This window comes from Protomyctophum bolini (assembly GCF_963924005.1).
Source record: "Protomyctophum bolini genome assembly, chromosome: 5".
In the NCBI taxonomy this organism is placed as follows: domain Eukaryota; kingdom Metazoa; phylum Chordata; class Actinopteri; order Myctophiformes; family Myctophidae; genus Protomyctophum; species Protomyctophum bolini.
The window spans coordinates 16,847,820-16,875,474 of NC_137866.1; the positions used below are offsets into that span (position 1 = coordinate 16,847,820).

The 27,655-nt window shown below is 43.2% G+C and overlaps 1 protein-coding gene across 1 annotated transcript in view; it reads right to left on the reverse strand.

Annotated features, from left to right (window-relative positions):
• Window positions 1-27,655, reverse strand: part of LOC308316096 (membrane-associated guanylate kinase, WW and PDZ domain-containing protein 1-like) — a 130,551-nt gene that overhangs the window by 28,840 nt on the left and 74,056 nt on the right. Inside the window, exons 6-15 of the mRNA XM_080764465.1 lie at window positions 24,780-25,017; window positions 19,999-20,084; window positions 18,535-18,573; window positions 15,922-15,979; window positions 15,566-15,681; window positions 12,300-12,425; window positions 11,297-11,482; window positions 10,782-11,025; window positions 10,254-10,432; window positions 9,898-10,130 (exon numbers count right to left, since the gene is read on the reverse strand). Of these exons, the coding sequence (XP_080620591.1) occupies window positions 9,898-10,130; window positions 10,254-10,432; window positions 10,782-11,025; window positions 11,297-11,482; window positions 12,300-12,425; window positions 15,566-15,681; window positions 15,922-15,979; window positions 18,535-18,573; window positions 19,999-20,084; window positions 24,780-25,017 (1,505 nt within the window). The remainder of the gene's footprint in view (window positions 1-9,897; window positions 10,131-10,253; window positions 10,433-10,781; window positions 11,026-11,296; window positions 11,483-12,299; window positions 12,426-15,565; window positions 15,682-15,921; window positions 15,980-18,534; window positions 18,574-19,998; window positions 20,085-24,779; window positions 25,018-27,655) is intronic.

Below are 27,655 nucleotides of genomic sequence, written 5' to 3' on the forward strand. Positions count from 1 at the left end.
CCCCGAAGATCAACGTACGTACACCATCTCCTCCATGAAATAGTAATGTGTAAAGTGTGGTTGTTGTCGCGAGGCGAGCATTCAGAGCAAACAGGCGTGTGGAAGATAACTTGCACGGTCGCCAGGTTTTTAAACCGCAGTTATTTCACACAATTCCACAACGTTCATAAAATAATTAAACTATATCACTCCTGAACTGTATGAAATGCGACTTTGATATTCCCTGTATTCACCTGTGATTTTCAACGCTTTTTCTTCTTTATTTCCATTTCAAGGACTGTAACATTTTGATATGCATTAAGGCCACGGCGTACCTTTCATCTCTGGGATCCAGACCTACGTCGTTATTTAAAAACAGCCTCTTCACCCATTTTGCAACCAGATCTTATTTTGATGATATTTAGGACACAATAAAAACTTTCCTGGGGTTTCCTGGGGTGTGTGTAATATGTGTTTTAGATATAGTCGTGACACCATGTTCATGACCAAAGTTTAAGTTTTGAAAAATGTGTCATGAAAATGTGCACCAAAGCCATTATGGTCATTATAGGAATTCAACAATCCAGTCAAATCCTAGTCAAACAGACTTTTTCTGGCAATAAAGTGCACATTTCAAATTGTGCTACTGTTAACTACTACAAATACTATTATCATTGAGTGATTGCAGTTTCTGTTCAGCGGTGAAATGGCCCTTTAAGATCCTCCAAGTGATAAGAACACACCCAGGGTGCCGGTTCCCACGAGCCACCCCGCGTTCCGAAACGGTAAATGACAAAGTTACCATGTGGGGTGGGGGGTCCCCAGGGGGCCGGGCCGGTTCCGGCGAGCCACTCTGCATCCGAAACGGAGTTACCGTGTGGGGGACCTCTACTGTAGTGTCACTGTACTGTACTGTCACACCCAAAATCATATATACAGTTAATATGTGTGTGTGTGTGTGTGTGTGTGTGTGTGTGTGTGTGGTTGTGTGTGTGTGTGTGTGTGTGTGTGTGTGTGTGTGTGTGTGTGTGTGTGTGTGTGTGTGCGTGTGTGTGTGTGTGTGTGTGTGTGTGTGTCATCCAGCCAGCCACCCACCCACGGACACACATATCTCCGTAAGGGAGTGGTTGCACCACTCAAAAATACTTATTTTCTATCATTTACAGTGACTACTAGACTCATTGAGTCTCCTCCGGTCATGACATCATTGGATTAGGGAATGTGCCAAAAAACTAAAAGAATCACCATGAATTTAAGGCTTCATGGGGTGCGTAAATGGCAGAAAACAAGTCCTTTTTTGGACGACCAACTCCTTGAATGTAACTCGGAGAGTGTACACTCTCAGAGTTACAAAGCCGCAACCGACGTGGAGGAACAGTCATAATAACATAAATGCAGTTATAAATATCATAAAAGTATAGAACCACAAAGAGCCACTGTCTGTTGCTATGCTACTGGTGGCAGTTAAATGTTTGTCCTACATAGTAGCGCTGGCAGGAGTCTAGCATGTCAAATATAGCATGGAAACCACCTTGCCAGTGGAAGTGTGTCGCCAAGGGGACAGCAACACACTCTTCTGCTCATCTAAAAGTGTGCTAAAGGCATCTAAAGTGGTTCCCAAACGCTTTCATGTCAAGCACCCCCAAATTGACACTAATTAGCCCACGGACCATATGTCAGTGACGCCCAATAAGAGAAGATTTGTATGGTTCTAGCAGTGATTCTCAACCCGTTTAATTTCAAGGACCCCCAGTTTGACATGCATTAGGCTACGGACCCCCATTTAGTGGCATTTCAATCTAGAGACCCCCACTTTATATTGTAAAATCAAAGTTAATTTAACTCTGAGAGTAACGGGTCCATTTGTACACTATCTCAGTTTCAGACCCATAAGGGTCCATTTGGTTCCTAACTCATTCAGCTGAACTCCCTCAAGGACCCCCGAACCCCACTTGGGGAACCACTGCTCTAGTATAAGCCAGTGGTTTTCTAACCGTTTCCATATCAGGGTCCATGATTTATTCTGCATTTGAGCCACGGACCACCATTTGATGAGATTTAGCCTCTCTGAACCAAAACCTAGAATATTTTGTTATCGTTGGATAAGATTTTGTCCAGCATTCCACGCTCTATTGATGTTTTGTACCATTAGGAGAGATAACAGGCAAACATTGATCAAAACATCAATTCTTCTACATTATCTATTTGTGTAGACTTCTTGTGAATTAAGTAATGCAGATGTTTAACAATAAATTTTACTCTTGAGAGTATAAAATTAATCATGAGTTAATATTTATAAGAAATTCAATCTGTGCGAGTTCTGTCTCCTGATTGGATATTAATTGGTATCCCGACCTGAAAAAAAATGTTCTGTTTGATAAAAAGCTGGAGAGACTCCTGTTACTGAACAAACACTCTACATAAACTATTACTATCAGAAAATAGAGCAATACGCATTTTGACACTCAGTGTCAAGGGTCCATTAAGGCCATTTAGAATGTGTTACGTATAACATGTGAAACACTCCATAGAAGGTCTCTATAGGACAACAGTGACGGGACTCCTCAACGTACAAAAAGGAACCCCGCCAACGGTTGAGAAAGAAATCTACACTTGGTGAGTTTTGTTTGTGCAAATAAAAACAAAGCCTTGTTGGCTCTTCTTTTTGATGAGCAAGTATGCTATGAGGGTTGGGATTATTATACATTAATCCTGCTTTCTCCTTTAAGACAAGGAGCAGAGAGCATCTCCAGCTCAGAGTCTTTCTTCATATTCACACACTGCACCATCGCTGAGAAATCATTAAAAGTTAAAACTTTGTGTTGCTGCAAAGCCCCCCCCTCCCTCTCTCCCCCCACACCCCCTCTCTCTCTCTCTCTCTCTCTCTCTCTCTCTGTGCACAATTCATAATTTATCCTCTCTGTTTTCCCAGCTCCCACCCGCTCTATTTTGTGGGATTGTCCACAAAGACTGTGTGCGTGCAATGGCAGAAGTACTACTCACATTTTGTACTTGAGCTAAAGTATCATTACCACAATGTAGAAATACTCTTACAATGTCACTGGTAGACTGGTTTCTATAGGTTTCTGAACTGTCTACATGCCTCCTCTGAGACAGAGAGTGAGTAGACAGGTTTCTGAACTGTCCACAGCCCTCCTCTGAGACACAGAGTGAGTAGACAGGTTTCTGAACTGTCCACAGCCCTCCTCTGAGACACAGAGTGAGTAGACAGGTTTCTGAACTGTCCACAGCCCTCCTCTGAGACAGAGTGGGTAGACAGGTTTCTGAACAGTCCACAGGCCTCCTCTGAGACAGAGTGGGTAGACAGGTTTCTGAACTGTCCACAGCCCTCCTCTGAGACAGAGTGAGTGGACAGGTTTCTGAACTGTCCACAGCCCTCTTCTGAGTCACATAGTGAGTAGACAGGTTTCTGAACTGTCCACAGCCCTCCTCTAAGACACAGAGTGAGTAGACAGGTTTCTGAACTGTCCACAGCCCTCCTCTGAGACACAGAGTGAGTAGACAGCCCTCCTTTGAGACACAGAGTGAGTAGACAGGTTTCTGAACGGTCCACAGCCTGCCTCTGAGACACAGAGTTGAGTGGACACAGAAATGGTATTGTCTTATAATAAGCATTAGGTTGGAAACGGGTAAAGCGTTCCTTTAAGGCAAAGGCAACACAGCTCAGTATTATTAGACAGACACATGCACACGCACACACACACATACATAAATGCATGTTTAGTTGTTTACCCTATACACCGTTGATAACCTCATATTTCCAAAACTGTTATTTTCAGGAATTGAATTCAAAAGCATCAAAGGCTGCATAGCTACATATATATCTATATATGCTACCTTTGATGCTTCAGCGTGACGCCATAGAGCGATCGAGCGTGGCGTTAACACGAAAAATACACAAAAAGTTAAAAAGGCGAAGATAAGAGGTTTCTGGCCCCGGCCGACACAACGATATACATACATTATAGCAGCACAAAAACTGTGAGCGTAGCTTTCTGTGTCGGCACGCGTGTGTGTGCACGCAGTCATCACACGGCATCTAAATTATGCATTAAGTCTTAACACTCTCTCTCTCTCTCTCTCTCTCTCTATATGCTGAAGCGTCGGCCGAACGAACGATAACGAGGCCCTGCTGCTCGACGCCACCGAAACGCCACAATTAATCTGCTTCTCCAACCGTCACTCCGTTTAACCCATTAAGACCTCAAGGGCAACAGTTCAATCTATGTTGTTGTTATGTGTGTGGTGCAGCTGAAACGTTTTCATGTATTTTGGGTTTTTTTCAAACATTTTCAAGATAAAAAAATATATATATAGCATATGTGCAAGCTCGCAGCGTGGCACGAAGAGACGCGCTTGCAAGCTTGTATATCTGCTATTTGCCGTTCTAAACCAATGTCCTAAATCATAATGTTGCGTTCACACGGGCAGATGCAACGACGCAGTCTACCATTCATTGTCAATGGAAGCCAGCGCCGTAAAGCTACGAAGCATATCCGAGGCTTGTAGCTGCTGCAAAAGCTACAACAGCTACAAATGCACTGTGTAGCTTTGCATCTTTGTGTCGTTGCGTCTGCCCATGTGAACGCAGCATAAGAGTTATATATATTTTTTTATTCTGGAAAAACATCTAAAACGGCATGGAAGCTTTGGCGGTTTTATTGGGTTAAAGGGCCCTGGACGGATCACAAAAGGTGCACGGGGGGGGGGGGGATTAAAAAGTACAACGCTTTTATGAATACTGAACGGACCTTAGTCAGCACAATGAGCAAGGAGAGACATTATTCTAGGGCTGGGTGAACCTTTTATCAGTGGTGGGGAAATTGGACGAAATTGAACGAAATTGTTCGTAAAAGTATCAATACTGCAATGTAGAACTACTCCGTTACACGTGAAAGTCCATAAAAACACATTGCTTCGTGTCGCATTTCGAGCTTGTAGATCTGCTACTTTTAACTAAGAAGTAAGGCATTCATTTGAATATGAAAAGACATAAGATTAGAATATGGAGATAAGAGGTCTCTGCTTCTACTGAGTGAAGATCTCCTTCAGAGGTGGTGATGTCATGAGGGAGAGAGAGAGAGAGAATTCACTCATCTTTCTCACCCCCAGTACACACACACACACACACACACACACACACACACACACACACACACACACACACACACACACACACACACACACACACACACACACACACACACACACACACACACACACACACACACAGCGCTGTGATGGTTATGACAGATGGCTTTTTCAAGGCCATGTCAGATGCATATCTGCCCCTCCCCCGCACTGCCAGTCATCATGGATCAGAGCATGCACGCACACACTACATACATTATTCAAACGTATTAAACACTAGCAGCAATCGGCACATGCTTAGCTTGTTAATACATACGTTCATGTATGTATGTAGTGTGTGTGTGTGTGTGTGTGTGTGTGTGTGTGTGTGTGTGTGTGTGTGTGTGTGTGTGTGTGTGTGTGTGTAAGCGCTCCTTGCAGTGGTGGAAGAAGTAAGTAGAGATACTCAAGTACATGGGCCTGTATTCACAGTATCAATTCAGTACTGTACATGAGCCTGTATTCACAGTAGACGCACACAAGCTTCATATATTTATGCTCAATACAAATATATTCTAAATTCACGTTCAAGAGTTGTCTGACTGAACTACTGTTTCTTGCTGTCATTGACCTTATATTTTAGTCAATTTTCTCTTATTCACTTTTTTTCCCACTCTCTCTCTATATCCCCCTCTCCATCTCCATCCGTCTCTCTTCCCCTCTCTCTCTCTCTATCTCTACCCACCCCCCCCTCTCTCTCTCTCTCTCTCTATCTCTACCCACCCCCCCCCCCCCCTCTCTCTCCAGGGACAGAACCTATACAGAAGGGATGTGGAGTATTGTCATGGCAACAAAGGATGGATGGAACTTAAGACAAGATGGAGGTGTCGTCTTGCTTGGCCTCCTTTTCTCACAGAGATGGAGAGAAGGAAGGATCCTACTGCATGGTAAAAAGCAGAGACTGAAGGAAGCGACCCATGAGCTTGTAGATCTGCTCTGTTCAAAATACTTTTACACATTTGAAAACTTGAAATGGCACATTCTGCACAATGAGTACTTTTGTACTTTAAGTAAAAGTATCAATATTGCAAGTAAAAGTCAGGAATTCAAAAAGTACTTGAGTAAATGTACGAAATGTATTGGCATCTAAATGTAGTTAATGTACCAAAAGCAGAAAGTACTCAGTGTGCAGCATGTACAAGCTCACAAATGATGCATCGCATTGTGAGCTTGTAGATCTGCTATTTTAAAAGGGTTTAATGTATGTTTTGTAATAATAATCAAAGTAACTAACGTTTTCAACTCCAGTGGAGTAAAAGTACAATATTTGCCTCTGAGGTGTAGAGGAGTAAAAGTGAAAGTATTGGAAATTGGAAATACTCAAGTAAAGGACAAACACCTCAAGATTGTACTTAAGTAAATGTACTTGGTTACTTTACAACACTAGCATTAAAGTATATGACTCTGAAAATGTACACACATGGAACCAAATGGACCCCGTCTCTCTCTCTCTCTGAATGTCTCAGCATCAGTGCTAACTGCCTTTCTAAGCATATCGCCCTCCAACACACACACACGTGCACACGCACACACATACACACACACAACTAATGACGCTGACCTTTAACACAATAGAGCAGTGCTATTCTAGCAGCTGAAACGCAAGGTCAACTCATTACAGGACATAACTGATGGTGAAGCTGCACACACACACACACACACACACCACACACCACACACCACACACCACACACACCACACACACACACACACACACACACACACACACACACACCTTCTGGGACCAGGTGGCGTACACAGTTAGTTGGCGATTTGTCCCCAAATGCAACAGCAACAACAATAACGAAGGCCTCCACAATGTCACACCAGAATAGATATGGGTGATGGGCGTCATTCCGGGTCAGATTTAGAAAATAGCAGATCTACAATTCTGCATGCTGAAAATAGCAGATCTACAATTCTGCATGCTGAAAATAGCAGATCTACAATTCTGCATGCTGAAAATAGCAGATCTACAATTCTGCATGCTGAAAATAGCAGATCTACAATTCTGCATGCTGAAAATAGCAGATCTACAATTCTGCATGCTGAAAATAGCAGATCTACAATGCTGCATGCTGAAAATAGCAGATCTACAATTCTGCATGCTGAAAATAGCAGATCTACAATTCTGCATGCTGAAAATAGCAGATCTACAATGCTGCATGCTGAAAATAGCAGATCTACAATTCTGCATGCTGAAAATAGCAGATCTACAATTCTGCATGCTGAAAATAGCAGATCTACAATTCTGCATGCTGAAAATAGCAGATCTACAATTCTGCATGCTGAAAATAGCAGATCTACAATTCTGCATGCTGAAAATAGCAGATCTACAATGCTTCATGCTGAAAATAGCAGATCTACAAGGTGCCGATGCAGACAGAGTTAAGATGAGGTGTGACATGTATTAGCATACAAACTCCGCCCTCACACACATTCTAATTAACACCGCAATAACATCTCCCTGCTCCAATAGCCTCCTCTCTGTCTGTCTGTCTGTCTGTCTGTCTGTCTGTCTGTCTGTCTGTCTGTCTGTCTGTCTGTCTGCCTCTCTCTCTCAATCAATCAGGGCTTTATTGGTATTATTGGCATTTACATTGCCAAAACAAAAGTGGAACGAAATAACAAAAAATAATAAACAAATCAAATGCATGTACAATTAAATGGGAATGGAAATGTGTAAACTTGAACTTAGAGAGAAAACTATCTGATAGGAATTGTGCATTCGATGTCAGAAATAGTTAAGACATCCCAGGCAGGAAAAGTTAGGTTGGGATTCAACTTGTCTCTCTCCAGGGTCTTTTCACAGTGACACCTTCATCCTTCTTAGCCTAGCATCCAGTGCAGGAAAAAGTACTCCAATGTCGGCGATTTTCAAATGGACAAAATATAGGGCTGAAGTGGTTAATGTAGCCTGTGTTGTGTGACAATAATCTACAAAGTAACTAAAGTTTTCAAATATTTGTAGTGGAGTAAAGGTACTGGAAATTGGAAATACTCCAAAGAAAGAAATAATACTTAGTACTCGAGTAATGTACAACTGATCGTGATGCACTGATCAATTCATACGGCGTAACGGCGTAACTTGGCGTGTCATTTAAAATCTGCGAGAGCGGGTGGGAGGTCTCGTGAAGGTATTTTCTGGAAATGCATAATTTTCACACCATTGTCGTCGTATGACAAAGAATATAAAATCAGGCATAATAAATCTCGGAAGAGCGACTCAGCGATGGCATCCATATTCATAATAGATAGGAATCTTTGGTTCCTGCATGTTTACCTCCTACCCTCCCATCATCTCTCTCTCTGTGTCTCTCTCTCTGTGTCTGTCTATATCGTATACATATCATATATATCAGGAAAAAACTCATATCAGAAAACCTCTTATCTCCATATTTTAACTTTGTGCGTTTTTCCCTTAACACCTTACTTGATCACACTACGGCGTCACACAATTAACAAGCATCAAAATTAGCAGATCTACAAGCTCGAAAACACGGCGGGAAGCATCACGTTTTGAGCTTGTGGTTCTTCTACTTTTGAATTTGAATAGTGAAAGGTTTTGTCCAGATGAGGATTCCACCCTCAACAGAGACGACGTCAACGCGGGGGTCCTATAGGGTGAATAAGGATGAGAACCACTGCTCCAGCACAGGTCACACTTTGACAACCTGCGCCCGCCCCGCCCGCCGTAGTAGACCGACCTGTCACCCAGTGGTGGAAAGTACTTAGTACTATACTCAAGTACAATTTTGAGGTATTTGTACTTTACTTACATTTCCAATTTCCAGTACTTTTACTTCTACTCCACTACATCTCGGAGCCAATTTTTTTATTTTTCCTTCACTACAATTATTTGAAAACTTTAGTTACTTTGGCGATTAAAATTTTGCTTAGAAAACATACATTAACCACTTCAACCCTATACATGTCGGCCATTTGAAAATAGCCGATCTACAACACTGCCGTCACCCATGCTAACAGTATAGATCCGCCCCGCCTGAACATAATTTACACATACACATGTGTATACGTAGGTCTGTACGTCTGTAATCCACATAACTCGAGAACCGTTTGCCCCACCGACTTCAAATTTGACACACACGTTCCACACCCCCACAGGGAGTGCAGTGCCCGGTGTCGAGTCCGTCGGGTTTTCCAGTACTGCCCCAAAAAGGTCCCTGTCCAGAACCCCCGTGTTCTGGACAGGGACGTCTGCATATAGGATACTCCACATTTGTGCATGCCTGGCAAAGAACTCCATATATGGGCATAAAAGAGACAGACATAATATCTGGGTGGGGCATCAATTTCCAACTTGCATCGTTGCCAGTGCCCAATGGGCACCGCTCTAGTTATGGATAATTAGTGTATAAATCAGTGCTTTAGTGAAATCAAACTCAGCTTCTTCTATGCAACGGTAGAGTCTGTTCTCCTATACGGCATTGAATGCTGGACCCTGAAGCCAACCCTGCAGAAGTCTCGACTGCTACATCAGAATGCTGTGTGCAGTACTTAAAATAAGCAAGAGTACACATGTTACCAACAGGAATCTGAATGATGGAATGCCAAGGGTCAGCCAGAAAATAGCAGCCAGGATAATGAGACTATAGCAGGACACTGCCAAAGTCACCAAGAGCTGCTATAGCCAGCAAACTAGTGCTGTTGGAACCAACACACGGGCAACGGTCACGAGGACGTCCCGCATTCACATATGTGACGATGGAGGGCTGGTCTGAGGACGACCTAGAGAGAGTGCTTTATATAACATAATGGGTTCCCCCTACCTCTCTGTACGAGCATGGTGACCTCGCTGCCTCGGGGACACTTGCTGAGCAGGTCCACCACCTGGTTGTGGGACATGTTCTGGACGTTCCTCTTGTTCACCTCCACCAGGATGTCCGACTCCTTCAGGCCGCGGCAGCGAGGGTAGTCCACGATCTGCTTGACCCGCTGGCCTCCGCCCGTCAGGCTGTCGGCGATGGTGAAGCCGAAGCCTGGAGAACAATGATATTACATTATGAATCAATCTGGCCGCATAGGCCAAAGCCTAGAGGGCCATGCGTGCATGTGTGCGTGCGTGCATGCGTGTGTGTGTGTGTGTGCATGTGCGAGTGTACCTTTGTCTCCCTTCTCCATGTGCACGGTGATGAGCTCGGGCTGTGTGGCGATGGAGCTGGCCAGTGTGGCCACGTCGGCGCTGGAGTAACCATGGGAACCGATGGAGGAGGCGTCGCCCGACGGGCTGTGGGGGCGGGGATCGCCACGGAGTCCGTTGATCCCGCCCTGGCTGCCGTGGCTGACAGAGAGGGAGAGAGAGAGAGTATTCGTTTAGTACTCTAGTCTAAACAAACATACCAACAGCCATCAGACTATACAACACATAGGAACGTTCTCCCTCAATGCTTATGGTGCTGTGTGTTTGTGGTTCCGTGGTTTTGGAACTTTATTTATAGGCAAAGGTCTTTGACCGAAACGTTGCCTATAAATAAAGTTCGTAAGTGCAGACGGTGTGCAGGTCTTCATGCACTTTGTGTGCATTCTTCTGAATACTTTGAGCCCTGCAGGGATTTTAAAAAGTTCATCTCATCTCATCTCATAAAAAGTCCATAGACTTGGCTGCCACAAAGCTCAAAGCTCGGCCCCACCTGGACGGGGACTCGTAGGCCTCCTGGCCTCCTCCGTTGACGATGATGGGCTCCTTGTTGTCCAGGATGGCCACGGAGGTCACCAGGCTGGTGTTGGGGTCATCGGGGTCAAAGGGCAGCGGGTAGCCCCGGCACAGCGCCAGGTCCACATTGGATCCGATGGGGATGGACTGGAAGATCTTCACCACCTGGGCGTGGGTGTAGCCCAGAACGATGGTGTCATTGACCGAGACGATCACATCTCCTGGAAATACAGTACACATACTATACTGTTAGCACCACCAACATATGACCGAGACGATCACATCTCCTGGAAATACAGTACACATACTATACTGTTAGCACCAACAACCTATTTTCAGATGGGGTCGACGGCCAATTACATATATCTTTGGGCGTCCTTGACATGAAAATGTTCGAGAAGGCATTTGTAGAATCGTCCTCAGGTCTAAATGGGTTAAAATATGGAGATGAGCAGTTTCTGCCCCCGACGTGAAGGTTTTTAGCGCACGTACCCGTCTCCATCTTGCCGTCCAGGGCGGCGGGCCCGTCCAGCACCAGGCTCTTGATCTGGAGGAACTCGTCGGGTTCGTCTCCGCCCACCACGGTGAAGCCGAACCCCCGGCGGCTCTTCTTCAGCTTGGTGTTGATGAAGGTCCCTGTCAGCTCCGCCGGGTTCCTCGTGAAGAACGGCTTCCCTCCTGCATGGGAGACATGTAGACATGTTGGTGTTACATGGTTCTATAATACATGTATGGGAAACATGTAGACGCGTTGGTGTTACATGGTTCTATAATACATGTATGGGAAACATGTAGACACGTTGGTGTTACATGGTTCTATAATACATGTATGGGAAACATGTAGACACGTTGGTGTTACATGGTTCTATAATACATGTATGGGAGACATGTAGACACGTCGGTGTTACATGGTTCTATAATACATGCATGGGAAACATGTAGACACGTTGGTGTTACATGGTTCTATAATACATGTATGGGAAACATGTAGACACGTTGGTGTTACATGGTTCTATAATACATGCATGGGAAACATGTAGACACGTTGGTGTTACATGGTTCTATAATACATGTATGGGAGACATGTAGACACGTTGGTGTTACATGGTTCTATAATACATGTATGGGAAACATGTAGACACGTTGGTGTTACATGGTTCTATAATACATGTATGGGAGACATGTAGACGCGTTGGTGTTACATGGTTCTATAATATATGTATGGGAAACATGTAGACACGTTGGTGTTACATGGTTCTATAATACATGTATGGGAAACATGTAGACACGTTGGTGTTGTTACATGGTTCTATAATACAGCCTCAGTCATGTTAACGCTGCAAGCTTGTACATCTGCTTTTTTTTATATATATATGAAAAATATTTTTTAAATGATTGGGTTCAAAAAACAGAATTCTCAATTTCGGGGTCCTTCACATGACAAGTTAATGTTATTATGGTAATAAAGGTTATGGTAATAATGATGAAGACTTACGTTTGGACGGCCCCCCAGGTCCCGGGGGCAGGGGGGGCAGGTTATGGGGGTCCCGGTACGTCTCCAGGTGGTTGGGGGCGTAGTTAGACAGGGGTGCTCCCGCTGATGCGTGCTCTTCAATCCACTCTGTGTGTGTGTGTGGGGGGGGGGGGGGAAGACAACGCCAGGGAATCATTCATTTAAACATTTAAACACTCATTCTAGACATGCTGACATACTAACATTTAAATATCATTCATTTTTAAACTCTACTACACAGTACACCACACACAGACCTACAAGTATATAAAACAAACACATATTATAGCAGAACTATAAAGTGAACAACCTGAACCCTTGTGTCCCTCTCCTGGTGTGTGTGTGTGTGTGTGTGTGTGTGTGTGTGTGTGTGTGTGTGTGTGTGTGTGTGTGTGTGTGTGTGTGTGTGTGTGTGTGTGTGTGTGTGTGCGTGTGCGTGTGCATGTGCATGTGCATGTGTGTGTGTGTGTGTGGGGGGGGGGGGGGGGGCATTCAGCGACGATAGTGCGTCGCAAATCGCAATCCCTCCCGACTCAGATACAAGCTTGTTGATGGGTGAAAAAAGGGGGGGAACTAGCATAAAACCCTGGGGGACCCCAGTCAACTAAGTAGAACAGGGCTGAATTAAAGGAGCAGTTCCCCCAATAAATGACACATCATCTATCAACTACACACCCCATGACGCCTTGAATTCATGGAGACGTTTTAGCTTTTGTCGCATTGCTTCTTTTTTTAATATATTTTTTATCCCACGATTTTTGTAACCCATTTTTCACCCCTGTGTCAATCATCTAATGTGATCCTGGGCTCTACACACCCTCCACCAACCTGGTGGAGGGTGGGACAAGGGGAGAGCAACGGACTTGAACTCATGCTTCCTTGTCGCATTGCTTCTTAAGCCAATAATTTGCTGACCGCTGGAAAGATGCTAATGCCTCTGGTTGGTCGGACTATCAGAGACCGGTGGAATGATGCTAATGCCTCTGGTTGGTCGGGCTACCAGAGATTACGCCGGTCATCAAATTACTGGCTCAGGAATGAGACAGAAAAATGAATAACACAATCAAGCAAGGCTTCACGGGATGTGTATAATCGATAGGACATTTGCTTGAGTGAATACCTTACCTACAGATAATGTTCAATTGAGGACACACGACACACAGACATAATGGTTATGCTGTGCTTGGCTTGTACATCTTTAGAGTCAATATACTGTAGGGCTGCAACCACTAATTGGACTAATTAACCAATTCACTGATTGATCAGTCACTAATGAGTCAAAAGGAGCTGAAAAACAATTGCAGCGATTTGCCAGGAATGAATAGAATAATCACCAGGAAAATAACGAGCAAAAATATCACTATGACATTCAGTATAGCATGAATACAAATCTCAATATTCACATATGAATAATTTTAAAGTCTGTGGCAACTCTTCAAATTCTAAATTGTGTGTTGAATCTTGAACAACAAAACGCAGGAACATTTCACTGCTATTTGAACCGAGCAGACAGGATATCAGAGATGTGAATGAAAACACAAGTCACACACTAAAGCAAAGAGTCAAATGATACCAATAATACCAAGTATGTATGATTAATCAAATAATACAATACCAAGTATGTATGATTAATCAAATAATACAATACCAAGTATGTATGATTAAACAAAGAAGAAGATACACAGTGAATTAGCAGCACATGTCCACAGAAAGCGTGTCATATGACAGGATGAGCGCTTTGGATATCATCGTGTCTGGAGAATGTTCAACACCCAAGCCTTTATTGACACACGTTCGAACAATCATCAACCGATGTCCGGTCGCCTGCGTTATTAGCAGCACAAACGGCTGAAAAAACGCTAAGCATAATGGTTTTGGTAACGATTAACACACCGACTGTCATGGACGTGGATCCCCGCTTTTTTATGTTTTCAGTTAGAGATCGTGCCAATATACATCAGCGTCTCCGTGTCTAGGAGATAAACCTAGTTTCTAATGCCAGATTCCGATTCTAATCTAAACAAGCTTTATTTACGATTTGTTGTGAGCTTGTAGATTAACATTAGTCTGGTTTATATTTGTTGCCGGAATCCGTCAATATATTTAGTCTTAGCATTAGTGATACTAGCTTAGTTTTTATTTAGTCAACACTGTTAAGCGCTTGGGAAGAGGAGCGCTCCAGTGCATCGTTAACATAGATATAAAGGCACATGGAAGCTCCGATAAAGCTTATCTGTGGACACGGCTACTTAGAGCCCTCAGCTGCGGTCGTCTCCATCTCCTTGACCTCTGGTCAGGAGCTCAAAGGTCACATGGGAGAAACCATGAGGTGTTTCTGCCCTACTGCTGTGACACAAGATTCCCAGACTGGACCCAAACCAAAATAATGGAAGTATAGGGCGATTAGGGCATAGAGCTGGGGGCCATACGGACACAATCAAATATCACCATATTATTATTTTACCCAATGTCTCAATATCAATATAGGGACGATGGCACCGCAAAGCCATAGGTTGTGAGCTTGTTGGGTCTGCCATTTTCACGATTTTCAACATGTTTTTGAACAAGTTTGAAAGTAGAAAATACAGTTTAAGTTATCAAAACCAGGGTCTGAAAATACTACATCTATGCCTCATTCCGATGCAAAGATGATATCTATAGCTTCATGTCACACGACATCCATATATCGTCTCTGTCGGGTGGAAACCTCATATGTCCAAAACTGATACTTCTCAGGATTCAAATTCACAAACATATGCATCACAAGTAGCAGATTGACAAGATCAAAACACTTCCAGATCTGCTACTTTTGACGTTTTTGCGACGCACAAAACGTTTTAGCCCTGTCACAATTATTACATAATCGCTTAATCACAATTATTTGAGATAATCGCAATTATTTTTGCATAATCGCCAATCGTTCCATGTTGAAAAATGTCCATACATTTTTCAAAAAATAATAAAAATAAAAAAACACAATCAAATCTTTAATTGCAATTATTTGTGTGGCAACAATGGCCAACTTAAATGTGTAATGGTGACAGCCTATAGTTAGAATTTGAAGATAAGAGGTTTCTGGCCGACAGATACGGACATGGATCTACAGTCGGCGAGGAGTCGAGGAGGAAGACGACCACAGCAGTGAGGAGGAGCAAACTTAACGCTTCTATAACTCAAACGTGAAGAATGTAAAGTAAAAAAGGAATGAAGTTGAGCAGGAAACGAACCTCGAATATAGCGCTGCTCACCTTCAGGAGGCTGCTGGTACTGCGGCTGCTGCTGCTGCCCAGCGTCCAGAGGCAGCTTCCTGCCTCGTCTGGCCTCCACCACCGGGTTCTCGTACTGGGTCTTCCTGTTGATGTGACTGATACCGAGAGAGAGAGAGAGAGAGAGAGAGAGAGAGAGAGAGAGAGAGAGAGAGAGAGAGAGAGAGAGAGAGAGAGAGAGAGAGAGAGAGAGGGGAGAGGTTTGGGAGAGTGTGAATCACATTGAGTGACAGAATCTGTCTGGTGTCAAGCCCTGGCTAAAGTATGTGTGTAATAGTATATATAATAAATGTTGTGCGTGCGTGCGGTGAGGTGTTGGGAGATTGTGTTCCACTTACTCCACATAATAGACCCCGTACACTGGGTCGTCTATCCTCTCCCACCCTGGAGGTAATTCTGAAAGAGCACAGAACACGTTAGACAAACATAACATGCCATGACAGCCCAATGATGGAACATATACTGTATGCTCCCATCATCATCATCATCATCATCATCAGTGGAGAAATGGTAAGAAATGTGTTTGCTGCCCGCACCCAGTACAAAAACACTGCTGTCTGCCTACAGGGCAACAAAGGGCATGGAACACCATGCTTTAAAGGCCGCTCACTCAGATCAGCAAAGAATGCTGTCAGCATTAAAAAAAGACAGCCTGGACAATGCTTCACATGTCCCATACTCCTCTCCCTTCCCTAAAACATCGCAGACTCCTTTCCCTTCCCTAAAACACCCTGGACAACGCTTCACACATCCTAGACTCTTCTCCCTTGGGTGCAGTACTTTGTTTAGACAGTACATGGTTTAAACTAGTCATTGGTTAGACCAGTCATTAGTCCTACAACTACAACCTATCTCAAACCCTCACCCTAACCCTAACCTCCCACGGGGCTCCTAAACTAAACCTCCTAAACTAAGTATGCACCCCTCTCCCTTCCCTAAAACACCCTGGACAACGCTCCACACATCCTAGACCAGGTGTGCCCACACTTTTTTGACTTGAGGTCTACTTTTAAAATTGCCAGCTCAAGGTGATCTACCAACCAAAAACATATTATCCCATTGCTTAAAATAGTCAAAATAAATAACATTAAGGCATTAGGACTGTTTCAATCAATCAATTCTATTTATTTACCTTTATTTTGTTAAAGTTACTCTTTGTAATAATGTCAATCAATTTAAATTTGTAATAACATATTGCTCATAAAATGTTACAAATATTAAAAGTATGACACATAAAAAGCATACACAATCACATGAAGGAATAATGCACTCAACTCAACCAGAGCAGAACTACCACAGGACTCTGGCAATCAATGAATAGGCCTACAGTTGCAACCACTATATTAATGGAAAGTATTTCATACAATTTAAATTAAAAGAATCTGAACTATCCCTTTAATCAGATGACTGCTTTCAGCCTTGCACTGAATGGAGTCCGTCAGCGCTGCGTAATCCGGACAGTCACTGCTGACAGCTAGTCTTAAACAGGCTTCCAAATGATCGTCCGTCAACGTGGAACGATATTTGGACTTAATTATCTTCATGTGGGAAAACGCTGATTCACATAAATATGTGGAGCCAAATAACGCTGTGAGCGAGGCTGCACAAGTCCTGATGTTTGGATACTTTTCCTTCACGAGTAAATTCCAATCGCGGGCGCGCAACTTTAACTGTATGTCAGCCTGCAGTGCCATGATGTCATTCTCCAACGCAGAAGAGTTCATGTTAAAAAGTGTTGCTATTTTCGAGGCAATGGAATCAACATCAGCTTCTGAATGGGAAGCACATGAATGTAGCGATGGGCTCGAGTAAGGCAAACGCAGTTGGACTTGGAATGTGACATTGTGAAAAAATAATCTTCTTCCCACTCTGCATGGACGTGATATGTTTTAGGCTTCTTTGCCGCGCGCATCTTGCTATATGAACAATGATGGATAGATATCCTTTTAATTTGTTTGTTTAACAACATAACAGACCCGACGTTCCCCACACTTGAAAACAAGGCACTGCATTGTGGGGGGTTTTAAAGCAGCCGACGCCGTGCCTGCCCGAGGCGACTCGAGGATTGTTTTTTTTTGTTTGTTTTTTTTCATGGCAGGGCCAAGCGGTCTACTTGCGCAGCGCTTGCGATCGACTGGTCGACCGCGATCGACGTAATGGGCACCCCTGTCCTAGACTATTCTCCTTTCCCTAAAACACCCTGGACAACGCTCCACACATCCTATAGACTATTCTCCCTTCCCTAAAACACCCTGGACAACGCTCCACACGTCCCAATTATGCTACCGCACTTGTGGGGACATGTGACCCTCACAAGTAATAATAATACTATATGCACACACGCACGCGCACAGCGAGAGAGAGATAACAGGCATACGGTTAAGCGCTATTAAGCTGACATTCACATTAACATGGGCTCTGGTTTCCCTCACAGACAGAGTCCTGCTTCCACAGTGTGTAGCACACAGGCTACATTACACTAATCAATAATCACTCATACTGTCTGCTCCTGATCTGACACAAACAATAGCACCTCGGAAGACAGACGTCCAAAGTCCTGTAATCGACTTCCCGATTGCGTTTCGCATCGGGAATCGTTTGTGTGCAGCTCACATACGCGCCAAGGGACGGCAGTACAATCCAAAAGAATGCCAGCTACTTGGGTCTGATGTGATCACGTTTTAGAGATTCCTTAGACCACTAAATTGCTAAATTGCTACAAGGCCACAATGCAAAACGTTCGCCTTGAATGGCATGCTGGCAATGCACTTTTTGACAAAGATATTCGTCAAAACAACAACAACTCTCCAAAATAGGGATCGTACGGACCGAAACATATGCCATGGGTACACCCTTCGGGGCATGGTATGGTAAACTGCCCGTGTGAACGCAGCATATCTGTAGGCAGAGGAATGGCTGTATAACTTAATAGCATTATAAAATCCACCTACCTATGTCACTGTCTTGGTCTTCTGTATGGACCCCTTCTTCTCCAAGGTCAAAGAGAGCAACATGGAAGACATGGCACAGAGGAGAGAACGGAGTGGAGTGGATTTATGGGTGTATGGATGGACGGACGGACGGATGGATGGATGGATGGATGGACGGACAGGGCAGGAGATAAGTGAAAGAAGAACGATGGTGACCGTCCAGGGAAGAGGAGAGAAACACACATCCCTTAGTTTCAACAAGTCATAATATTATACACAACTACCACTGGGTTCAATATCTATAAACTCTACAAGTAGACATAACCACTTGCACTTAAAAAAAGAAAAGATCTATAGGCGTGTAGAGCTTGTAGATCGGCTATTTTCAGTATTTTACACAGCACTCTTTACATGACAAAGTATGGCAATAATTGATGGGGGGGACGACATAAAAACATGGTATTTGCATGCCAGCACAGATATACAATAGCTCAGTAGATCAGTCAGGGGGGGGTCTCTGAAAAGATTGGGAGTCGGGACCCATTGACTTGCATAATTATAATGTTCTCTATATTCCCGTTCTGACCACTTGATGGTGCCGTTTCATAACCTATGTTGTGATTGTTGCTGCTGTCAATTTGTGTTTTTAGGTTTGTAGCCTCCTTCCGTTTCATTTGGGATTTTATTATTTTAAAGAACTATTTTGTGTTCAATAGAACACATAAACCTGAAAGAAAACCTACGTTGTTTGTTACTGACCGAGGAAAAGACTAAGACATGCATACTTATGTCCATTTGAGTTCCCCTTTTGTTTCTTGAGACAAACTCCAGGTTTAACTATTTGGATCATATACGTGTACAACATAAATGCTAGTACTGTAACTAAGTGCTATGTACTAATACATCACAATGGCGCCCTATCATGTAGTCGTGTATACCTAGAGTTTCATTGTACAGATATTCTACTGTTAGACGGATGTTAGGTTCTTGGCTTGCTTATGATCCTTGATGACTATTTCTGTGTTTGATGTATTATGTGTTGTTCTGGCTTACTGTAAATCGCCCTGGATTAAGAGCGTATGCTAAATGTCTCCTAAATTGTAAATTGTACATGCCAAATCACAACAGAGGAATGAGAGCTCAAGTGCACCCTCTACTGGTTCAAACACCACAGCACAACAACATGCAGGCTTCCACTTCTACATTCTTTCTAGTATTCTCCCACTGACTGGGGCACCGGTTGTGGTCCCCTATTTAGTCTATTAGGAAAAAAGTAGGCGATCTGCTATTTTTAAAACATTTTGAGAAATCTTGACCTAATGGGGGGGGGGGGTCCCTAGCCTGGGCAGCATTCCTTTACATAGCCTGGAACTCACAATGTGTCGCTTCGTGCCGCATTGTGGGCTTGTAGATTGACTATTTTCAATACGTCTTAATGGGACACACCGTTTTGTGAACCAGCAGCGTGTTATTAGAGCAACTTACCATCGTCGTCACACTCCTCCAGAGGTTTGGGGGTCTGGTCTCCTCCACAGCGAGGGTCCAGCCATGAGGTGGTCTTTGTGTTGTGACTGAGGAGGGGAACACAAGAAAGAAGAGCACAGTTGAAGATGGGCCATCATCATCATCACCACCAGAACACAACACAGCACATCAGGGGCTCATGCATGCATAACAGGTGGAAACCTGCTGTGTCAGGGATTCCCCAAAAGGTAGATCGCAATCTACCAGTAGATCACTACTTCACAATTCAATTCAAAAGGAGCTTTATTGGCATGAGAAAACCTAATGTCTACACTGCCAAAGCAAGGGTCAAAATATAATAAAAACTGTTGAAAATGGGGAAAGTATATACAGTTGGAGGGGGTACAGCATTTTGTAAACAAAGCTTTTTGGGACAAATAGCAGCATTTTTTCAATAAATGGTATACAAAAGAAAAACTCAGATTTAAGATGCGTTTAAAGGTAGAAGCTTTGTTTACATAGTGCAAAGTCCAGCGGTCTACTTGGTACATAGCTAACGTTCTTTTGTCGCAACAGTTCACACATAATCCACATGACATGCCCCTAAAAAAATACAATTTGAGTATTTTTGGCATTTGCCACTTGAATTAAGGCGACATGATTAATTGACATCCAAAAAGGGCCTGTCAGCTCTAGTACAACTGCAAACCCACAATGCAAAACTTTGTTTTCAAGAGTGTTACGCCAGTAGCATTAAAAGTTATCCAAAAAAGGAAAATTACCAATTCCATTTCGACCCACTATTTCACATTCAAAGTCCGTTTGTCTTATATGTAACACCAGCACGGTTATTCCAAAGCCCCCTCAGGTAATTTTTTAAAAACTATTTTCAGTAATGGGACAATCATTTTTGGGGGTCGTTAGATCTTGTTGAGTCATTTTTAATTTTAAAGTATAGCTCTCAAGTCGAAAACGTGTGGGCACCCTGTTCTACGTCCTCCTGTGTTGTTGTTGTTTTTTCGTTATATGTGAAAATGTGATCTGAATCTGAATCCACAACTGTTACTATATCGTTGCTATTGGGCAGAAACCTCTTATCTCCATAGCATAACTTTGTGTGTTTTCCGTAAATGAATTCTCTACTTGATCATACTGCAGAGATCTGCTTGACAACAACAACAAACATCACCAGTTAGTATCTCCATCGCTCACTGTTAAGACCACAGCATCATTAAAAAGGTACTGCAAGTGATAATCTTTGGTTTAAAACATGTTTTAGTTAAAAAGCTAAAGCTCTATATTGTGACAGTACTCATTGCTACAGAGTTTTTGTTCAGTAACAGTGTTAAATAGCTTGATATTGTGATAGTAATCATTGCTATAGACTAGTGTTTATTCAGAAACAGTGGTACATAGTTCTATATTGTGATTGCTATAGTGTTTGTTCAGCAACAGGGGTTTCTCCCTGTCTCTCCAGCTCTTTAATAAACATAAAATACATTTCCACGTGGGTTGCCAATGTCACCCAGAATAGACCTACCCATTTATCAGCTTCTATTTTTATAGTGTTCCAGTTCCAATTGTGTGAATCATAACTTCAAATCGCACTTTGTTTATCCTGCATCAATTCTCTCAAAAATAAAAACCGGTATCCCGACATGAAAGTCCATTTTATGTATACTAAACAAGTGAGAGAGACAGAGAGCGATCCTGTTACCGAACAAACACTCAGCGATTACTAGCAACAGCATAGAGCTATAGAAAGTAGCCATTTATCAGCTTAATTTTTACAGTGTTCCAGTTCCAAATTTGTGTTCTCATTTCTTTGTGTCATCAATTACAATTCCACTTGTTTAATCTGTATCCTGACTGAGTTATCCTGATTGGATAAAATTGGTATCACGACCTGAAAATGTATTTTCTGTTTAATAAAAAGCTGGAGAGACATGGAGACTCCTGTTACTGAACAAACACTCTATAGCAAAAGTACCATCACAATATAGAGCTTTTAAACACTTATTTTAACCAAAGAAAATCACTCACCCTACCTTTAACAAAGGAATATCACTCATACTGCACCTTTAAAGTGACGATGACACGATATATATAAAACAGACATACAAATAATAGTGCTGAAGGCGGCGGTACACTGCAGCCATATATCCTCCTGGTGGGTGTGTTCTGCAGGCCTGTAGTAGCAATAATCCAGTGTGTGTGCGTGTATGACTGTATGTGTGTGTGTAGCAGAGAGAGAGCTGGAGGCAGTCAGGTGGTGGTGAGAACTCAGAGGTTATGTCTGAGTGTGATCTGTTTACCGATGAGCGCATGGGGGGGGGCATTGGGGGGAGGGGGTTGCCATGCCGCCCTGACAGGGGGGCGGCATGTCGAATGACAGGGGACAGGCGGTGGGAGGAGCTAAGAGGGGCAGTCATCCCGGGAGACATTTCCCTGACAATAGGTGCAGGTAGCAGTGTTGCCATGTCCGCTTATTATAAGTGACGTTGAGCTTGTTTTTTTGGGGCTTATTGCGACTGTAGGTTTCTAAAGTGTAGGCTAGTTGCTTATTTGGGCTTGTTTCCTAATGTCGTTTAAGCCAGTGATTCTCAAACATTTCCAATACTTGTCAAGGACCCCAACATAAATGTATTTGTCCAAGGACCCCTACATCTAAAAATATGTTGTGCCAGGGACCCCCATACCAGATTTGTGCCGTTAAAATGTTTCAAAAATATTCCACATTTGTTTTGTTGAAAATAGCAGGTCTACATGCTATTTAGACCTACTATTTAGATCTACATGCTATGTAGATCTGCTATTTTCAATAGCCTAGTGCCCTAGCCGCTTCTTTTGGGCTTGTTTTCATAGACCTTGGATGCTTATTTCTGGCAATCTGGCAACATTGGGTGCAGGTAGTGATGGTAGAGGGTGGCGCTGAGATTGCCAGCATGTTATTATGGGCACAATGCAACAAGCCACTGAAATAGCCAATATTACCCAGTGTTGCTGTTTATTTTACTTTGGACTTTGGATGGTTTCATTCCTAAAATGAATTATTTATTTATGGCCCGGCCGGTACGCATACTAGTCATGTGAAATTCATACGATGAAGTTCCTGAGTGTTATATCTTTGTGTAAACATATAGCAGCAGGCCTACGTTTTCTACATATCAATATTTTCAGTCGATTAAGAGAACAAGCAGCGAATGATGCTCCTTTCAAAATAGTTTTAGCAAGGTAGACTAGTACAGTACTTAGCACGTGTTAGCGACACACCTCAGTCCTATGCAGCCAGGTACATTTGCAATTCGCTCCGAGCCCAGGGTGTGATTGTTTTTGTTGGATGGTCCACAGCCCATTGTGATGGGCGGTGTGGGTGATCACCTGGAGTAGGGGGGGTTGATGGGAGAGAGGGGGACCCATGCCTCTGCTTTTGATCCCCCCCATCCTCTGCTCTTTCATTGTTATGGGCAGTGGGGATGTGTTTCGTCCCCGCTTCTGGTCACACTTAAATACACGCATTTCCTTCATGTAGAATAGATTGACTGATAAGTTTGATATCAGGGAGAAAAAGATTAGTTAGATCTTGTTGTTGTCGGGCAGAAACCTCTTATCTGCATGCAGTACTTTAACTTGTGTTGTTTTCCGTAGAATTAACGCCCTACACCAGGGGTGCCCAAAAGGTAGATCATGATCTACCAGTAGATCACAAAGGCTGTGCAGGTAGATCACATGACATGGCCCTAAAACATACAGTATATAATTTAAATATAAAAATATATAATTTGGCATCTGACACTTGAATTAAGGTGACTTGATTGATTGACATAAAAATGGCCTGTTGACACACAACAGATTACTTTGTTTACAAGAGTGTTGAGCACAAAGATCAGTAGCATTAGAAAGTTACAGTACACGCAAAAACAAAAACTATTTCCCCCCCTATATTTCCCACTCTAAGTGTGTTTGTCATGTTCTTTAAACTATTTTCAGCAATGAGATCATATTTTTGGTAGGCCTATCTTGTTGTGCTGGTCATTTTGAAAGTAGCTCTCAAGTCAAAAAAGTCTGGGCACCCCTGCCCTACACAGTGTCACACAAAAGCATCCAAACAAAGTTAACAAAACAAACAATAACAATCCCATAGACTCGGCTGCCATCTTAAAAAGCCATGCATTGGCTAGCGAACACACTCTATGAAGTACTGTCCTCATGTGGGATTTCAGGGTGCATACTCTAATAAATAGTTTAGGGTACATACTGTACTCTAAATACTTATAGGGGTACAATGAAGTAGAGTTCTCCAGGTGGAATTGGTAACTAAATGGATTTTGATCAACGTCTGCCTGTTATCTCTCCTATGGTACCAACATCATCATGGAAATGTGGACAAAATATTCTACATCTTGGGTTCGTGGTTCAAATGCTGAATAAATAATTGACCCTGGTATGAAAATGTTTGAAAACCACTACTGAATATGAAGTAGAATTCTAATAGTGAGGTATTTAGTACATCCTCTATGAAGTAGAGCTCTCAGAGTGGGGGTTTCAGGGTACACACACTATTCTAAACACTCAGGGGTACATACTCTATGAAGTAGAGCTCTCAGAGTGGGGGTTTCAGGGTACACACACTATTCTAAACACTCAGGGGTACATACTCTATGAAGTAGAGCTCTCAGAGTGGGGGTTTCAGGGTACACACACTATTCTAAACACTCAGGGGTACATACTCTATGAAGTAGAGCTCTCAGAGTGGGGGTTTCAAGGTACACACACTATTCTAAACACTCAGGGGTACATACTCTATGAAGTAGAGCTCTCCGTTCTCCGTGTAGGCCATCTCCCAGTTGTCGGGCAGCGGTCCCAGGGGGTCCTCAGGCGAGGCCAGGGTCTGCGGCTCAGCGAGGAGGGTCTGCTGGCCGCTGTCCGCCGTGGAGGTGGCGGCATTGTTCAGGCCGTAGGAGGGCGCGTTGTCGCGTGCCGGGTACGGCCGCGCGATTCCGCCACCGCCGCGGAGCTCGTCCGGGTCGCTAGGGTTACCTGCGCACAACAAGGAGGGGGAGGGGAAGAGGCTACGCACTAAGGATCCTGGGTAACAACCACCACCACAATGACAACACAAAGGAGCACACGAACGAGGAAGAGACAGAGGTGGATTTTACGTCTCGCACATCTTATCACAGTTCTTATTTGACACGATATAAAAAAACAAGTCTATATGGGAATTCAGAATGGGGAAAAAACGCTACCGGTTAGGATGTGTACATGATGTCAGACTTTGGTGCTCTATGGTTGACTAGTGAAAATGGGCTGGAAGTGATATTTATGTGTTAAAATAAGTGTTAAATAATAACGTCTATATATAGTATTTTGATAGTAATAGGGTATAGGCTATAAGTGTTTGTTTATCTCTTTAGTAAAAAGAAGGGGAAAAAATCAGGCCAAGATAACAATTTCCTCCAATCAGGAGAGAAATCATATAGAATACATTGTATTCTACCGGTATATGATTTCTCTCCTGATGGCTTTAGTCCTGTATTCAATAGCCTACATACTCCAATGAGTCCAAACCACACCAATGACTTGCCATGCAACTCCTTGCAACCATTATCCACATTGGAAGTTGCAAGGTGCGGTTGACCTTAAAACACTGTTTTGTTGCAACTGTGTGGTTTGGGCTTAATAAGTCCAAATTGGAACACAAGCTTTGTGGCGTTCTCTCTCTTGATTGGATGAAATCTGTAACCTACTTAAAAATGTATTTTCTGTTTTACTAAAGAAGATCTGGAGAAACAGGGGAGACCCCTGTTACCGAACAAACCCTGCAGAATCAGAATCATCCCACAGTTTCACAAGTAAAAATCTGTTTGATATAGATCTCTAACCTATTTTAACAATAAATAAACTGTGCATTTGAACGCCCTAAAAATATCACTTACAGGCAGCACCTATTTAATGCATGCTTTGTCTGTGTGTGGATGCCATTCATACTTAAATATAACCCCCTCATCCATGGCCTTTGTGAGCCTCCCACCCACCCCATTCCAACGCTCCTCAGAGTGACTCACTGAATGAATGGGGGCTCAGGAAAATGCTAATTTCTTTAGTAAACTCCAGGTCCAAACTCTCTGCTACTGTGCTACAGCACCCCCCTGGACCCCCTCCCCGTCGCCGCTACAGCATCAGTCTCCTCCCACAGGCGTTAGACACACCCCCCCCCCCCGGTCCACTTCTGTGGGCCTTTCAGGGGTGATCAACATGCGAATTCAGCCCCTCTGTAAGCCAGGCTGGCATGGGGCAGGGTCGCCAAGTCTGCTTCTTTACCACCACTTTGGGCTCGTTTGTTTCCAGAGTTGCTGGTAAAACATAACGAGTCGCGGGTTGGGGGAAATGTGGTGGCTTGTTTTGAAAATCAAACAAGCAAACATTTCTTTGATGTATATACTATAAATACCCATTGGTTTGGGGGAGTGTGAATCACATTAAGTGACAGAATCGGTCTGATGTCTCTACTTATTAAGCCCTGGCTAAAGTATAATAAATGACTAAAACATTCATCATTATAGACATACATATTTATAATGATTAATGCATCAAATCATTTTTTTATGTGGCCATATCATTGGACTTGCTTTGGCTTGTTTTTCGAGGGGAGATTTGGCTTATTTCTCTCACGAGAGTTGGCAACACTGCACAGTGCACAGATTCACACCGTAAGAAGAAACTGTCTAACAACCAGTGTTTGGATTTTGACAGAAATGTTTAAATGTAGTTGTAGTCATATTCTTCTGTATATTTGAGGGGCACTAGCCCCTCCTATGTCCAGCTTTTAGTGTGTACACACTTTGTACGACTCCTAACACAAACATTATCACAATCCCTGCCGGGATTAATATATTTATTTATCACGCATTGCCAAGGTTTCCCCCCCTTTCAACCCTTATTTTGAAGAGCCAAATATCCTTAACCGGATGTTACAATGACATAATGGTGTGTGCGGTGTCTTGACCGGTTAATGTCCTCTCGCTGGGTGCAGAAAAAACCTGACCGTGAGTATCACAGTGCCGCCTGTCGGCCGTTGACAAACCTTGTTTTGACCAGAAACGACATTCATTGTGCTGATTTGGAGATGAAGGCCATTTAAAGCAGCACATGATAGAACACACGTACGTGCATGCGCGGGCAACTTAAGATGGCACGGTCCAGTGTCACACTTTACACCGGGATGCTAATGACACTCGGCTATCGACTCGATCCGATCAAAACATGGATTAAATAATATAAAGACCCTTATCACGTAACTTACGGGTTCGGCCGGGGGGGTCAGACTAAAGCTTATTTACGGGATCATGTTAAATGCCATTGACAATGAATGGAAAGTTTTGAGTGTTTGTGTAAACACAAACATTGCGTAAACACTGAAGATGAAGGTGAGGACGCACAAAAAGATGCCACCTAATTATGTTAGTGCCTAGGGACAAACAGTATTTAATAAGCCAACGACTAATTACAGGAACTAAAACACTGGTGAGCACTGAGCAGCCAATGAGTGAGGAACAGACAGACAGAAACAAGGCTAGACAGGCCTTTTAGGGTCTGGCAACTACTGTTGATTTTTGACAGCCAACTTTGATTTAGTTTGAATTAGTCTTTTGAATACAATTTCCATTTAGATTTG